Below are 17848 nucleotides of genomic sequence, written 5' to 3' on the forward strand. Positions count from 1 at the left end.
TTGAAAATAGTGCTATAAAATAATATACAATATATAATGTCATAAATATGGGTGTGTATATATTTTTCAAATTGGTGGTCTTGTGCTCTTGTAATAGTTATGTAGGAGTAGAATTGCTGGATAGTAATAGTAGCTTTAGTTTTTATCAGTCAGGGGATATCTCACAATTCTTTTTTTTTTTTTTTTTTGGTTTTTGGCCCACACCCGGCAGTGCTCAGGGGTTACTCCTGGCTATCTGCTCAGAAATAGCTCTTGGCAGGCACGGGGGACCATATGGGACACCGGGATTCGAACCAACCACCTTTGGTCCTGGATCGGCTGCTTGCAAGGCAAACGCTGCTGTGCTATCTCTCCGGGCCCCTCACAATCTTTTTCATAAAAGCTGGACCAGTATACAGTCCCACTAGAGGTGAATGAGTATACTCTTTTCTTTTCTTTTTTTTTTTTTTTGTACACCCTGCCAGGGCTTGTTATTTCTGGCCTTTGGTACCTGTTATTTTCATAGCACAAGATACTATTTTTGATCTGCATTTCAGATAATATATAATAATGAACTCTAAAAAACATGTGTCTATTGGCCTCTGTATGTGTTCATTTTATGACCTGGTTGATTGAGTTAGTTGTTATTGTTGTGCTTAATTTTAAATTCCTATACATCCTGGATATTAGCCCTTTGTCGTAGTATGCATTGTGAATGTTTTCTCCCATTTGCTATATTCTATATAGCAATATATATATATTGGTATATTTAGCTATATATGTTTGGTATGCTATATTTTTGTTTTAATGATAGTGCAGAGACTTCTTAGTAATGTGTAATACCATTTGTTAATTTTTCCTCCTTGCCTTTGGAGGTGAATCTCTAAAGACATCACTGAAGCTGGTATCATAGAACATTATGCTTGTATTTTTCAATGTATTTATGCTTTGGGGTCTAACATCTTAGTCTTTAGTCTACTTTGAGTTAATTTTGTGCACAGTGTGAGATAGTAACCTCATTTCATTCTTGTGCCTATGGCTATTCATTTTTCCCAATGACATTATTAATGGATACTTTCTCTGTTTCATTTTCTTGAATTATTTGTGATAAATCAGCTATGTGAGGATGTAATTTGGGGTTTGGATTGCATTTACATGACCTGTCTTTTTTATTCCAATAACCATACTCTTTGGATTGCTATAGTTTTGTAATATAATTTGAAGTGGGAAATGTGACCCTCCCCCTCACAATTGTTTAAATTGGATTTTTTTTTGAGTATTTAGGGTCCTTTAGGGTCCCATTTTCAAGTGAATTTTAGTAACATTTGTTCTATTTCCTTGAAGAATGTTGCTGAAAAGTTTATTGAATTCCACTGAATCTATGTAATGCTTGGACAGGATGGCAATTTTTAATATTTTTAATTCTGTTGATTTATTTTTATGTATATGAATGCATAAAATATTTTAAGTACTTTTTTTGTTTTTTTTAAATATAATTTTTATTTTGATCATAGTGGTTTACATGTTGTTGACAATAATATTTTAGTTAAATATTTACATAACATCTGGGGAGATTCCCATCACCAAATTGTCCTCCCTACACCTCCATTTTTGTCCTATCTCCCGTATCCTCTTCCCTCACCCCCAGGGCTGCTAGAATATGTGGTCCCCTATGTACCTATCCTACTACATAGTAGTCTTGCATCTGGTTGGTCTAGGTGTCTCCCTAATTTCCCCCTCTAACTGGGAGGCAGGCCTAGCTAGTTAAATTTTAAGTATTTTAATATCTTTATTTAAACACCTTGATTACAAATATGATGGGAGTGATTTCTATACAAGTAATTAAACTTCTATTTTTTGTTTTGGTATTAATGCCTGGTAATACTAAGGGGTTACTCTGGTTATTTACTCAGTGGTGCTCAGGGGACCATATAGAACTCAGGGGATCAAATTTAGTTTGGTCATGTGCAAAGCAAGGACCCCAACTGTTGTACTATCTCTTCAGCCATTCTTCTATTTCTTTTGACAGTGATTCACAGTTTTTAATGTACCATCTTTGATCTCCTTTGTTAATATAGTCTTAGGTGCTTAATTCTTTCTGATACTATTATATATGAATTGTTCCCTTGACTTTTTTCTCTATTAGTTTATTGCTTGCATAAAGAAGTCCAACAAGGCGGGAGGCGGCCAGAGCAGAGGAAAAAAAAAAAGTTCAACAGGCTTTTATGTATTGGTTTTATGCTCTGTTTACTATCTTGGTTTATTAATGCTAATAATTTTTGTGGGGGCCAGAGAGAGAGCATGGAGGTAAGGCATTTACCTTTCATGCAGAAGGTCATCGGTTTGAATCCCGGCGTCCCATATGGTCCCCCGTGCATGCCAGGAGCAATTTCTGAGCACAGAGCCGGAAAAAACCCTGAGCACTGCCAGGTGTGACCCAAAAACCACACAAAAAAATAATTTTTGTGAAGTTTTTTTTGAGGGGGCACACCTGGTGACACTCAGGGGTTACTCTTGGCTATCCACTCAGAAATCGCTCCTGGTCTGGGGGACCATATGGGGCACTGGGGGATCGGACCGGGTTCTGTCCTGGGTCAGCCATGTGCAAGGCAAATGCCCTACTACTGTGCCATTGCTCCAGCTCCAAGTTTTTAAAATTTTCTGCATATCTTATCAAGTTCCTTAAAGTGTCAATAGTTTTACTTCTTTCTCAGTATGGAGCCTTTTATACTATGCTGAATAATAGTTGTGAGAGTGAACATCTTATCTTATGCCTGACTGAACTCTGTGATCATGTAAAATGCTGTTCATATTAGTGTGGATCCTTGAGTGAGAGGAATTTCCTTTCACACAGAGAAACCTCGTATTTGAACCCTTCCTCCAGACCTTTTAGTTTCCAATTTAATAGTGACAAACAATTGAGCAGAAAATTCTATAGAAAGTGTTCCATGATCCAATGTCTCCACATCTCCCACACTTTTAACATCTATCCAGGCTCAAACTATCCTCCTAGTCCATGTCCTTCAGAAAGTCCTATTTGCTGGTCTTGTCTTTGTCAGTGGACCTAAATTGCTTTGCTTTGCTGCCACTATACCTTGATACCTATGTCTGGGTGGCTTCTCTGTACAATTACTCTCTTAATCAATCACAGACAGAATTGTAGAACAGGAAGCAGTTCTGTGCTCTACCCTGCACTTCACATTTGCAAATAGAGAGGCTCAGAGAAAGGAAGAAATTTGCTTACTCTGTCCAACTTGGCTCAAGAAGAAGGGATCATGTACCAGGCCTTGTGCCTCTGGGCAGAACCTCCATGACCCTACTTGCCCAGCTGGTGGTAGTGATCTCTTTCCTTTTGGACTAGGTTTTTTTTTCATTGTGTGAGTACCCCACCCCATTCTCGCTCCATGTAACAAAAGTCTGAGTCTGACTCTGTGACTTCAAGGTAGAGATTCAGACAACTTCTTTGAAACTTTTCTTGCTCTGCTTTACTGACCTTTTCCCTCTACATCAACTAAATAGTCTTGTATACCTCCATACTTGGAAAAGTCTAGACTTATCTACCTTCCAACTAGGTCCTTTGCCCTGGGACTAAAGCCACTGTTTGCCACATCTAAGATCCTGACTTCTGCAGAATAACTCTTTCTAAGGTCGATAGCATGGAGCATGGTGTCTCTGAAGAACACCAAGCTTGAAGTCCAAAGACCTGTGTTAAAATACTGGAACAATTATTTAGTATCTATGTTGCCTTCTACAAAGCTCTTTCTGTTTCTCCCTTCATTCCTCTCCATTCCCTCTTGCTGTCTCTATCTAAGCCCCTTCTTTCTTTTCTTACTATAAATAACAATACATATATATGTATGTATATATATATATATGTATATATATATGGTGGCAGTGAAATGAAATAAACTTTGCGGAAACATATAGCACAAAGAGGGTTCTCAGTATACTGTGGCTTTTTTCCTTTCTTCTACATCTAGCATTATTGAAAATGGGTTTTTTCAAATAAGCAGATGTTCTAAGAGAACAGATTCACTCACTGGAGCTATAAAAACATTTACTAATTTCTTACAGAAAACTTTCTAAAATGAATATTGTATTTGCTTGACATTTCACACAGATATACTAAAGTATTAGAACAAATCAGAGCAAGTATTATTCCTACAGAAAAGTAGGCAAGTGCATTACTGCATCATAATGTAGGTAGGAGGGCAAGGGAAAAAAGTAAGAAAACTCTAAGGTTTTTTTTTTTTTTTTTGAAAGCATTTGGATTGCTTTCATCTTGGCAAATGGGAAGCGCTGAAAGGTTTTAACAGCAGGCGAGTGGCAGATGCCATTTGTTCCACAGATTCCATTCTCACTGCTATTAGGGAATGAATTGGGGTGAGGAGCAAGCATAGAGACTGGGAGATGATGTGTCAGCCCAGTGAGAGGCTTTGGAAACCCAGACATAGAAATGAAAAAGCAGAGATAGGGAAACATATTGGAAAATGCCCAAGAAATTTATGAAGACAAAAAACAAATCAGTGGATTATCAGTTCATTGTGAGAAAAGTGTAAAACAAAAGAATTTAAAGAAGGTCACAAGAATGACCCAGGAACCCAGTGTCCAAAGACAATCACTGCTAATAAGGAGTTTCCTTCCCTCTCTGCCTTTGCTGATGACTTTCTAATGCTCTGTGGATAGGAGATGGCTTTATAAAACATTGGTTCCACCTGGCGTATTACAGAACATGTCTCTCAAAGATGAGTGAGATATACCTCAGTAAGAATAGGGGAAAAAAAATAAAAAAGAACAGTGAGTAGGGCACTTACCTTGCATAGGGCTCACTTGGGTTCAATCCTCAGTATTCCATATGGTCCTTCAAGCACCACCAGGAGTAATTCCTGCATGTAGAACCAGGAGTAACACCTATGCATTACTTATTGTGCCCCCCTCACTCCAAAAATAATAAAAGAGTAAGGAAACATGTTTGGTTCTATTGGTTTCATCTGTGATTGACTAGAAAAGCTGGAATGTATGAGTTCCAGTGGGCTGAGCTCTGATGGAGCACAGAGGTTCTGAACTTATCTCTGCCTTCTTTTCATCACAGAGTCGGTGGAGAACTGCCCCAGCAATTGCTACGGCAACGGCGATTGCATCTCTGGGACCTGTCACTGCTTTTTGGGCTTCCTGGGACCTGACTGCGGCAGAGGTGAGGCCTCCACAATGGCCTGATAGTCCAGGTGCACATCCAGCAGTAAGCATAAAAGCCCAGGCTGGTCTTGATACATATCAAGGGCTGCCCAGCACCAAGCCTCAGAAGCTCCGACAGGAAGAGGAAGCAGGCAGATCTCTTCTGGGCAGCCCTTATCACCCACATGTACAAGGTGGAGGTGGTGGGAAGGCCAGAAAGGAGCCACCACAGAGGCAATCACAGTGTGTTGGATAGTTGGGGGTCAGGGTGCAGGGTGCTTTAACAGCATTCAGAGGCATGGGGGCCTTTTTACAGTGTGTGAGTCTCCTGAAAGAAGTAGTCAGCCTTTGCAGAGATCTCAGAGCTCAATACTCCACTCTATCTCTAACCCAGCACAGGCAGGATCTTGGCTGAGATACAGGCCACAGACTGAGTAGATGCCCTCCTCCTATGGAATCAGTGTTACCTGATACATGGGCACAGTGGCAACTACTCCTCAGATAGGTCAAGGATGTCCATGTCTATTCCCTATGTGCAGGCTTCACTCATGACCTAGAGAAGTTCACAAGGAAAATACTAATGGGGACCCTATACTCTGAGAATGTGTCACCATATGAAAGCTCCAGAGAGACCCATGTCCACATAAATAGCATTGGATCTCCCCTGGGGAAAAACAGGTTCAGGGTTCCTGCCAAAAAGGTTTCTGATTAAATTTCCACCTCTTTGTTGGTAGGTGAACATGGACTCAGGGCCTTTTAGGGTTTGGTTCTGTGCTAGGCACTTGCACTAAGCAGAATCTGTCTCAGATGGGACAGGAACTGGTCAGATCGTCACCACCCAAGGCAGTGTTAATATGTACTAATGCTGAGTTCTGTGCCAGGAATACCTGTATTAGCCCCTGGAACAAGGGAGCATCCTTCTACAGATAGGACTAGGAGGGGCTCCCCAAGGGAGTAGTGGAACCTAATACTTAAATGTACTCAGAATGAAATATCTCCCTGCAAATACTACCTAGAGCTTTGAATTTCCAGTTCCTTCTGCCCAACTTGACAGTCTCCAGGTGAGACAGCAGAGGGACACGTGGTCACCTGCATCTGAGAGCTTTAAAAAAGAGCCAGGGCCAGGCCTGGAGTAATAATAGAGAGGGTAGAGTATAGCTCTGTGTGTGGCTGACCCTGATTCTATCCCCAGCATCCCATATGACCCCCCAAACATCACCAGGAGTGTTTCCTAAATGCAGAACAAATGGTAACCCTTGAGCATTGCTGGGTGTCACTTTTAAAATGAGGGAGATAGACAGAGAAAGGAGCAAGAGAGAAAGTAAAGCAGTTTTCCCTTTTTGTTGTTATTTTGGTTTGGGGGCCACACCCAGCAATGCTCAGGGGTTACTCTTGGTTTTACATTCAAGAATCACTCCAAGAGGCTGTAATAATAGAACAGCAGGTAGGCATTTGCCTTGCATGTGCCTGACCCAGGTTCTATCCCTGAGAAGGAGTGATTCCTGAGTGCAAAGCCAGGAGTAAGCCCTGAGAACCTCCATGTGTGACCCAAAAACAAACAAACAAACAAACAAAAACAGTTCAGTGGTGCTCAAAGGATCATAGAGAGATGCTGAGGATTGAACCCAGGTAGTTTTTATTAAAGGCAGACACCCTACCACCCTAGCTGTAGTATCACTCTGGCCTTAGAACAGTTGTCTTTTACTCAGCTGACTGGTTGAATTCCTGGCACCACATATTACTTCCCCAAACCTTGCCAAGAGTGATCCCTGAGTACAGATCCAGGAAGGAGTAAGCCCTGAGTACCACTTGGTGTGCCCAAAATAATAAATAAATTGAAAGGCAGTGAAGTGAGGCTAATCCCATAAAGGAATGGGTTGAGGCATTACTACAAGAATAGTTACCCCATCATGTGCATACTCCCCCACATAGCATCACTCTGGAACACTCTTCCTATGCCTCAATAAGGCTGGGATTGACTTGCAGCTCTACATGGTGTGAGTCTGTTTTAGGCAGGGTCCTTCCTACAAATTCCCACAGAATCCTTTCGCTCAGAGGCAGAATGGAAAGATAACACATTCAAGAGACTAGTGGGGCTCAGCTGTTCTTAATAGACTTGTGTGGAGTGGAGGTCTGAAAGAAAAGCAAGAGTGGGCTGCTGGGTCAAGAGGACAGTGAGTGGTGCTGGATGTGGAGAGAGAGGGGTGCTATTGGACAGATGAGATTGGGGGAGTGAGGGCCAGGGAAGGCTATAGAGGCTTCCTCTCTGAAGGTCTGGGACAATGGTGGGTTGCATGAGGATACTAGAGGCCAAAAGTACAGTAGCCTATAATGTGTCCCTACTGTCCCCCCAGGCCTGCCTTGTGTGTCTTTGCCTATAATTGCAGATGAGTTTAAACTGGAATGAACCCCTGCAAAAGTAGGCATATGGTTGCCAGTGTTGCAAAGTGCTTAAGGCTAGAGTCAAATCAGAAGACCTATAAGGAGGGGAGATGGTGGGCTATATGAGCATGGCTTTCTGTGGGTATATTTGCATGACTTGGTTTGTGGGGTGGTTTCAACTATGTCTGTGTGGTTTGGGTCCATGCCTGTGGCTTTGTTGGGGTCCTTGGGAGTGGCTTCAAGTGTGTCTGTAGGTGTAGCTTTGCACCAGACTGTCTGTTCTATGTCTGCAGCCTCCTGCCCAGTGCTCTGCAGTGGTAATGGCCAGTATGTGAAGGGCCGGTGCCTGTGTCACAGCGGCTGGAAGGGCGCCGAGTGCGACGTGCCCACTAGCCAGTGCATTGATGTAGCCTGCAGTCACCATGGCACCTGTATTGTGGGTACCTGCATCTGCAACCCTGGCTATAAGGGTGAGAGCTGCGAGGAAGGTGAGTCCAGAGACAGGTGGCCCTCACTGGCCTTGAAGTGCACAGGGCCCAGAGTGCATCAGGAAGCTAAACATGCCTCCCCCAGTTCTGTGGCCTCCACCTAATGTAGGGCACCTCCACAACAGCCACTGACCTATTACAAAAGGGCAGAGGAACCAGGATCCTGGTCATTCTTGGGGCAGAGAGATAATACCACAGATAGGGAGCCAACACAGTGTTTCCCAGCATGTTGCCCAAGGTTTGATCCCTGACATCACATATGTTCCCTGGAGCTCCATGGTATGCTCATGATCTCTGCTAGGTGTGGCCCAAGAACCAAAAATTAGGATTATTTGGCGCATAGAATACTGCCACATGTAATATCTCTGCCACGAGTACCTATGATTAATATCTCAGTCTGGATATATCAGTATCTTGTGAATGTGCTTATAGTGGAGAGGCATGACTTCTTTAAGCAGCTTCCAGCTGTACAGTGCTTCTGAGAGCTCAGGGCTTAGCACTTTCCTATCCTGCGTAAGGGGCAGGATGCTCAGAGCACAATTCTGCAGCTCCCTTCTGTCTGGAAACCTTTGAGGTGCAGGGCTTTCCATGGCCTTGGAGGACTTCTTCACCAGCTCTTCTAATGAAGACACCCTCCTTCAGTGACACCCACTAGCCCTTTGCCCCACCAGCTGCACGTTGCAGGCCCCATCAGGAACCCATCCCTGAGGTCAGTTGTGAAATGAGAAGGCCCTCCCTCCTTCCTAAAATTAAAAATCAGTATTGGGCTAGATCAGAGAACACAGATTAAGCCCTTGCTGCTTGGGACATGTCCTACAAGGGCTGAGCCTTTCACATTTTTTCTTTTACTTTGCCCACCTATGACTTTTGGAAACTAGAGGTCTCACTCTTAGGTAACCCCTCTGACTCAGAAAAATCAGCTTCCCAGAAGAAATCCCACTGGATTGAGATTGACCTGTCCCTGATGCTTCCCTGATAGGATTTTGCTATTTGATCTATAGTAAATTCTTTAACCTCTCCTTGAACCTCTGTGGCATCTGAACCTCATTGGACTATGTAAAAAACTGTGTGATCACATCTGTAACATTCTCGTTGATGCCAGGCTCTGAGCAGGCAAATGGCCCTCCTTCTGGGTTGGTCTTTTGAAACATTGTGGCCTTGGGCCCAGGAGGCCTGCAGCATCTGCCTGACAGTGAACTTGACCAAAACCCCACACTTAGCTCCCTCCAAAAGAGAAATGAGATAGAGGTGTCACATAGAAGGATGGACAGTGACTAAAGTGTTCTGCCTTCTGGAAAGAAGGTTTGCAAGGCTTTTTGTTTTGTTTTGTTTTAATCAATCAGGAGTGTGTAGAAGAAGATCATATCTAGCAGAATTTAAATACAATGGAAATTCTCATTTAAAGGAAGGAAATTTTTATCATCCTGTCTCCCCACCCTTAATCCTTTTGTCACAAAAACGAGCTGCATTATGAAGCAAAAACAATAATTTGTTCAACAAAATGTATTGGTCTCTTTCATAGAGAGGGTTATTGTTCTAAGAGGTGGCCGTAAAGTGAACTGAACAAAGCGACGGTTTTTGCATTTATTAACCATTAGGAACTGCACATAATACTAACACCTGATAGGTTGTTGTTTTTTTTACTCTGTCCACCCCACAAATTAAAAGCTGGAAGCCTGCATGCATATTTACGAATGAGGGGCCTGGGACTTGGGCAAACCCCAGGGCAGAGTGTGGAGCCAGGTTTTACCCTCCCTAGACTTTTGATGAGGCCCTGTCACCTGACCCCTGTCCTCTCTCCTCCATATCGCAGTGGACTGCATGGATCCCACATGCTCGGGCCGAGGTGTTTGTGTGCGAGGCGAGTGCCACTGCTCTGTGGGCTGGGGAGGTGCTAACTGCGAGACCCCCAGAGCCACATGCCTGGACCAGTGCTCAGGCCACGGAACCTTCCTCCCAGACACGGGACTATGCAGCTGTGACCCCAGCTGGACCGGCCATGACTGTTCCATAGGTAAGAGCAAAAATCCATGGTTGAGTGAGGCGCTTATCACACCAATTGTGCCCTGTTTCCTCTGCATCCTGCCTAAGCCTGGTTCTTAGTCACATAGCCATGAGTTTGCTGTCCACATCTCATTTTTTTTCCCCTGACCTAGAACCTGGAGCTACCCTGCTCTTCGGTGGAAAGAGGATTCTAGAAGTGTCTCTTCATGGCCCTTCTCCCATAGTGACATTATGTCTGGGTGAGAGGTGGATGACCTACAGAGACATGCATCTTCCATACTCAAATGGTCTTTCCTAGAGGCAGGAGAGTAGGAATGACATGCTGAGGGGAAGAGAGGCAGACATGATATCCATCTGTGAACACTGGGGTTTTGTTCATTCCTCAGAGGAAAGGACAAACTCAGTGTGGGAATTGGGGTTAGCTGTGATCTGGCCAGATCTGCTTGGCTATAAGTTCCATGAGAAAAGCAAAGACATTGGAGTCACCCATTAGTCCCAGGACTCAGCATTGCTACTTCCAGATCAATGTAGAAATGAAGGTGTGGGCCAGAGCAATAAGACAGCAAGACAGTGCTTGCCTTGCACTTGGCCAACCCTGCTTCAATTACCAGCATCCCATTTGGTGCTCTGAGCTATGGCAGGAATGACCCTGAGTGCAGAGTAAGTAAGAAGCCCTGAGCACTCACCAGGTGTGATCCAAACCCCCAAAATAAAAATATAAATGTGGAAGTTGGTTCCCCACAGGACTTTTCTAAAACAATTCTATGTCCAAGAGAACCATACAGTTCCTTTCTCTAGGCAAAGATTAAGTGAGACTTATATCTCACTTAAATAGCATCTTCTCTGTAATTCAACTCTATAGCTTTACAAGAAAAGTGTTCTCATTCCTTCCTTGCCAGCTTATGTGATTTTTCCACTCACTAATTTTTTTTTGGGGGGGGGAGGGAGTCACACTCGGCAGAGCTCAGGGGTTACTCAACAGATCTTCTGTTCTCTAGAATCCTAATAAATGACCCACAATCCCACTTTATGGCTACTGTTGTCTTTTTGTTTCCTGGTGGGTCTGTGTCTTATCTCTTTATTTTATTATTATTGTTATTATTATTATTTATTTATTTATTTATTTTGGTTTTGGGGTCATACCTGGCAGCACTCAGGGGTTACTACTGGCTCTATGCTCAAAAATCGCTCCTGGCAGTCTCAGGGGACTATATGGGATGCCAAGATTCGAACCACCGACCTTCTGCATGCAAGGCAAACACCTTACCTCCATGCTATTTCTCTGGCCCCCACTCACTATGTAGGAAGGAGTGAAGAGGCAAGTCCTGTCTTTAGAGACTCATGTTCCTGGTAGGGAGGGGACACTGCAGACAGATGCCAGAAGTAATCTCCATAGAGAAAAATGTTTAGATGGGAAAGCCTGAGCTTCAAGCTAAGAAGTATCAGCAGGCACTGGGGAGATTGTATAGCAGGTGAAACACTTGCCTTTTATGTGGTTGACCTAGGTTGCTCCCTAACATCACATGTGATTCCCGTGAGCTCCCCAGAGTGATTTCTGAATGCAGAATCAGAAGTAACCTCTTTTGGGGCAAGTATGCCCCAAAAAACAACAAAAAGTAATAGCATCTGTGGCCACATTTTTCACTGTAAATTTTTACTGTGTTCCATGCTACTGAAGCCAGCAGCAACAGATCAAAAAAGCCCAGTCAGCTGTAAGTTGCTCTAACTGTGATGACAAAAAATGGTTTAGAGGAGCCTTTAGCACCATGCATATTACCACCTGATCCCAGGGTTACTGGAACAATTGGGAGTGGCCATCTTAATATCAGGGAGTGCTTTCTGCTGGTTTATGTATAAAAGGTAGATTTTTAGAGTAGTATTGAGTGGGTTTTAATTCTGAAGAGGTGGGAGGCCCACTTACTTTGGGACCCTCTCTGGTTCAGACACACAACCCTGGAGGCTTAGGAACACTGCATGTATGCTGTTCCCAGGGAGTAGAGAACTGACATTGAAAACACAGTCAGACACAGACCTTCTTTCTTATTTGCGAGCCTGTGTAAAGTCATGATGGTAAACACGATGTGCAGAGACATAGGAATGAATCTCTTTATGTAGTTCTGTTTATAGCAACCTCATAAATGGCTGTCTTATAGCTACTCAGGGTTGTATTATTTATAATGTGACCACAAAGCTAATTTACGATGGGTATATAAATGGTACTTGCTTTATTAATCTCTGATGAAATGCCACAGCCTCTGATGGAGGCAAGGATGCCTTTTACTGAACTCACTCAGTATGGTTTTATTTGGCCTGGAAAAGGAGCAGTAAGTAGAACCATCAGAGGGACTTGGAATAGGGCTTTAAAGGCTCTTCTTTCTTGTCTCTGAGCTTGATTCCCCAGCCTAGTACTAGACACATGCACAGTGTATCACAAGAAGAATCCTTTGTGTCCTTGAGACTCAGGTTCAAACCTGGCCCTGCCATGCAAGACATAATATTGGACAATTTTCTTTCGTCAACTTCAAATGGTGTGTAATCATAGTGCCTCCCTTTTTAAGGCTGTTGTCTAGAGAATTATTTAAGAGCACTGAAAACAGTCTTTTCCATGCTTTTTTCCCAGGATAGAGGCTCAGTAAATGTGAGCTAACTTGAGTTTGATCCCTGGCATCTCGTATAGTCCGCAAGCAGGAGTAATCTCAGGTGTGTCCCAAAAAATGGAAGGAAGGAAGGAAGGAAGGAAGGAAGGAAGGAAGGAAGGAAGGAAGGAAGGAAGGAAGGGAGGGAGGGAGGGAGGGAGGGAGGGAGGGAGGGAGGGAGGGAGGGAGGGAGGGAGGGAGGGAGGGAGGGAGGGAGGGAGGAAAGAACCATTCCAGCTCTCACCAGTCTGTTATTTCTCTTAGTACCACACAAGTGTGCATATTTAGACATGCATACACATGCAATTGTGCACATACACACACGAAATGATCATATATGTACAGGCATGAGTGTAATACATTGTCATCACATGTGTACATATATGTATCCATAATGATGTGTACTTTCATGAATGCATGGGTACAGGCATGACAAACACAGGAACACATACATTTGTGTGCTCACATGGTCATGTAAAACATACATGTACACACATATACACTCACTCTCAGAATGCCCACATGCCAGTACTCATTCTCTCCCTGTGTCATATATACAATGCATTCCCCTTTCATACATGTATACACACTTACACACAGAAACATACATTTATGCAGGGCTGGACCCAAAAATCCTGGGCTTCTTTTTTGTCACTTTCAAGCTCCAGCTCCTGTTAACTTGTGTGGCACAGACAGCCAGACTTATCCTTGCCAAGTTGGCTTCTATGTGCCTCCTCCCATCTTTCCTCAGGGAGCAACCTAGCTAGCCTGGATGTAGCTTCAGTTTTTGCGTAAAGTGGGGATACTCATCTGAGCAGCATGACTCCCCCAACATTCAAAATTGCTGTTGTTGGCTTTTTTGGGTCTCTGGTTCAGAGCTGCCTTAGAAAAAGAATGGAACTTCACGTTTTTGATCTCTTAGACTCACCACTGGGCTTTCATTGGCTTTGTCTCCCTCATCCCCGTCCTCAGTTCAGTGGGCTCTACCCTCAGTCTCATAAATTTCTTTCTCATTTTCACCATTCAGTAAGCTCCCTCCATCCTCCCATAAATGGCTTTTATTTGTGAGGGCTCTCACACTATGTCTCATTCCTTTGGGCTGCTAGCTCCTAGAAGCAGAGCATGGCAGGGATTCTGCCTATAATGCTCAGGTGATGGTTTATGATTCTTATCATTTCAATGCAATTGAGTTTCATGGAGTAAAATACAGAGATACTTTCAAGAGTCAGTGATCTGGGGTGGAGGTAGCACATGCAATCAGTAAGAATCGAGAGGATTTGGAGTGGGACCACACTAAACTTTTATTTCCAAAACTAAATTTATTCACAGAATATAGCTAATGATATTTTTTCCTGTAAGTTTTGTCCATCTTTTTTTTTCAAATTCATATTAATACATTTGTATAAAATGCCTTTTTGGGTGGCAAGTATTCAGTATGCACTTACTATATAAGGCATTAATGCACACTTTTAGAATGCATGATTAAATCTGAAAGAGCCCAAAAGTCTTTGGATGCTGACAAGTTTAAATTACATAGTGAAGGTTTTTAAGTAAGACCTGGTTTGAGCTCATGTAGACATGAATCTCTCTTTCTTTCTCTCTCCCTATGTTTTTTCTGCACCTCTCTGGCTCCAACTCTGTCTCTTTTTTGTGTGTGTGTTCTCTATGGTTTTCTTTTGTCCTCTCTATTCTCTGACTTCTTCTCCTCTCCCTATCTAGTTTAGCTTCCTCTCTAAATTCCTCTCCATCCCTCTCTCTCCATTTCTTGAGACTCCATAACCACACACACACACACGCGCACACACACACACACACACACACACACACACACACAAACACACACACATACACACACACATTGGTCACCAGTCGATAAAAGTAGTTAAGTGTTGTCATATTATCCCAAAGGACCACATAGGAGATACACCATTTTGCTGTGGATTTTTTCTCAGGATGGCTTCCTGAGCTCACAGGGATGGAACGCAGACTCTATGGAGACCAACCTCTTCAGGTTCACCTTATCTCCTGTTCTTTCCTTGCCTCACTGTGAGCCAGGACAAAGAGCATAGAACCATGGTTCTCCTCAGAAGTAGCACTAAGTTCTTCTGTGTTCCTGGAGGGGATTTATGTATCTGCAGAGAAATTGGGCAGTGAGTTTAGCCAGAAAGGGAAGGGAGAGGAGCTGGCAAGATACTAAATTTGTGTGTGTGTGTGTGTGTGTGTGTTGGGGGAGGAAGGACTCTGCTACAGGTGCAGGGAGAGGGATTGCAGAGCTGATATGCAAAGCTAGTAACCACATGAAGCCTTTGTGAGTCTAAGGAGGCCAGCAGACCTGAGAAGTAGCAAAATTTAGATCCTTGTGTTCCCTGTAGGCCTTTCTAAAAAGCATGGAGTAAAAAGTGTTCCCAAGGACAAACACAAGGGATACATGCAAACACAAAACTCATGATCACATGGGCACACACAGTACATGCAATCCCATGTTTATGTCATATGTATGTACATATGTACACCCATAGCAAGTATGTGCACAAGCATGCATGAATATACACTATGTAACACAGAAATATGCACAAGTATATGAATATACATGCACATTCATATGCTCACACAGCTATACTAACACACATTCTCTCTCTAACATACATGTGCCCCATTCATACCTTGTATCATATCTTATTCATCAGCTCTCTCTTCCCTCAGCCTAACCTAGATTCTAGCTTCACTTAGGGGACTTTCTAGAATTCCAATGCACTACCTTCTGAGTGCCCCATTTCTTTTCTATTTCTCTACCAAACAGAAAAGCAAAGCCCTTACCAGAAGTAATAATGGTGGAACTGGAGCAATTGTATAGCAAATAGGGTGCTTGCTTTGCCTGTGGCAGACCCAGATTTGATCCCCATCATCCCATATGGTCCCCAAGCCCTACCAGGAGTAACTTCTGAGTAACAATCCAAGAATAAGCCCTGAGCATTGCTGGCTGTGGCCCAACTCACCCTACCCCCTAAAAGAAAAAAAGTAATAATGGTTATGGTTGAATGGACAGGGAGCCTGAAAGTGCTGTTATCAAGTGATGCCACAGCTGACAGAAAGCAAAGCCCAATACTGAAAAGACATCCGCCATAAGTAGGCATGAGGTTAAAATAAAAATCAACCTCTAAACATAGCAGTTGCATTAGTGCTAAATTTTGAGAGTGGTAATTCCGTTTTATTTACAAGGCAACATATAATCACATTTAAATCTGAGGAAAGAGAATTTAATTCTTATTAATGACAGAAAGACTAAGGGAGATGCTTTCATGCAAGAGAAACAGTCTTCCGTTCATGGATGGGAGAGAAAATTAAATTCAGTGCAGAGTGTTCTCCCAGTTACAAGTCTCATTTGGGGAGCCTGGTGTGCAGTCTCACAAAGAGGCTCTAGCTTCAGCTCCAGAAAAAAAGCCCTGATATCCAATTAAACATTAAAAGGAGGCGATGAGGCTCAGCTATTTTAGTATCAGTATGTGACAAGGAAGGGAAACTCAGGTTAGAGTTTTACCCAAGGAAAAAGTGCCTGAGACTAGGCACTTGCTGTCTTCATCCCCAGGGCAATTGATGACCACAAAGCCAAGTTGAGAATAATAAATGGTGGAGATGGAGAGGTCAAGTGAGTGTATGGCAGTCAGGTCTGAGATATCCTGGTAGATGAAAATTACCCCAGGAGTTGGTCCGTTTCTAACATTTAATCAAAGACCAGGAAATTGGGCCCAGGCAAGCATTCTACTCAATATTGTTAGAGTTAAAGATTGATAAATCAGAAACTGGCAGCTTAATAATTTAGTAGCATTCTCCCTCTCATTCCCCACCCCCCCAGCCTTGGAACGTTTTCCATTGGAATTGGGACTTGTCAGTATGCAAATGTAAACTCTTCTAAAAAGGGTCTGCGAAACGCCACTCTGTTCAGAGGCATGGGCTGATGCCTTGCACAGAATTTCCAGTTGTCTTCCCAAATCAAGCTGCTGGTTTGATAACTTGTAATTTTAAAACAACTGCTTTTGCTTTTTAAAGGAAAGTTTTACATTTTTTAGAAATCCTTGTATGTACTTCATGATTTATTCAGACAACAAAGACACATACCTCTCCACATACAAATGGAGCTATTCCCCAGAAACCTGGATTCAGAGAGCTTGGGTGATTTGTCCAAAACTAGTCTGAGAAAACAAGAGTTCAACCTCATTCTCCTCTGATTCTGGGGTCCATGTTTGCTCCTGTATTACAGTGCCTTTCATTGGTACCAAGGTTTGGCTCATATTTTCCACAAGTACAGATATCACTTGTATGAAAAATGACCTTATTGGGTAGCTCTGCCAGGAACGATGTCAGGTGGCTCATGAGCAGTGTGGCTGAACTGGTAGTACATAGGTTAAATGAAAGGAGCTACTGCTTTCAGTGGGCATGATCAGCATGGTTTCTTGGAAAAAATGGATTTAAGGTTGGGTTTGAATTGGCAGAGAGAGGAGTAAATGTCTGTAATTGCCTATCATGGAAGCTAGATTTGTTGCAATACATACAAAGAAGACCATTGTCTTTTCTGGGGTGGAAGTAACACCAGGTGTGGCTTGACTTGAGACACTCATACAGAGCAGTGAGGGAAGGACCCAAGAGAGTTCAACAGTCTATGCCAAATTGTGGAACCTTGAAAAATTGAATGGGACACTTTTTGTCACAGCCCCAGACTCTGTGTGTGTGTGTCTGTGTGTCTATGTCTGTGCATATGTATGCGTGTATGGTTCAAATATATGTTGCTCCTATTTCTGAGCACAGAGCCAGGAATAACCCCTGAGCACTGCCGGTGTGACCCAAAAACAAACAAATAAGCAAATATATGCTGCTCATATAGGATTTTTTGTAGGGACCAGAGATCAGCCTTACAAGAGCATGTTCTGAAATGCTATGTGGAATGGTAACTTTGATCAAAAAAGATGTGTATTGGTGATTCAGGAAGGCATCAGATGACAGCAGGAAGCACCGACAGTTAGTTACAGATACTGAGATGGTGGCACTAAAAATGGACCTCTCAATACCCTAGAAGATCACGATCAAGGAGAATTCAGATAGAAGAGGCAGAAGCCCAGCAAAAGGGCCAACTATAACAAGAAATTCGTTAGGCTACCCCTTACATGACCCTCGCATGTTTGCTTAGGA

At 43.0% G+C, this 17848-nt stretch overlaps 1 protein-coding gene across 1 annotated transcript in view; it reads left to right on the forward strand.

The window, feature by feature from the left end:
- Positions 1–17848, forward strand: part of TENM4 (teneurin transmembrane protein 4) — a 569696-nt gene that overhangs the window by 437201 nt on the left and 114647 nt on the right. The window contains exons 12-14 of the mRNA XM_049780241.1: positions 5072–5173; positions 7830–8024; positions 9838–10038. Coding sequence (XP_049636198.1) covers positions 5072–5173; positions 7830–8024; positions 9838–10038 — 498 coding nt within the window. The remainder of the gene's footprint in view (positions 1–5071; positions 5174–7829; positions 8025–9837; positions 10039–17848) is intronic.

Source organism: Suncus etruscus, chromosome 9 (assembly GCF_024139225.1).
Source record: "Suncus etruscus isolate mSunEtr1 chromosome 9, mSunEtr1.pri.cur, whole genome shotgun sequence".
Taxonomy (NCBI): Eukaryota; Metazoa; Chordata; class Mammalia; order Eulipotyphla; family Soricidae; genus Suncus; species Suncus etruscus.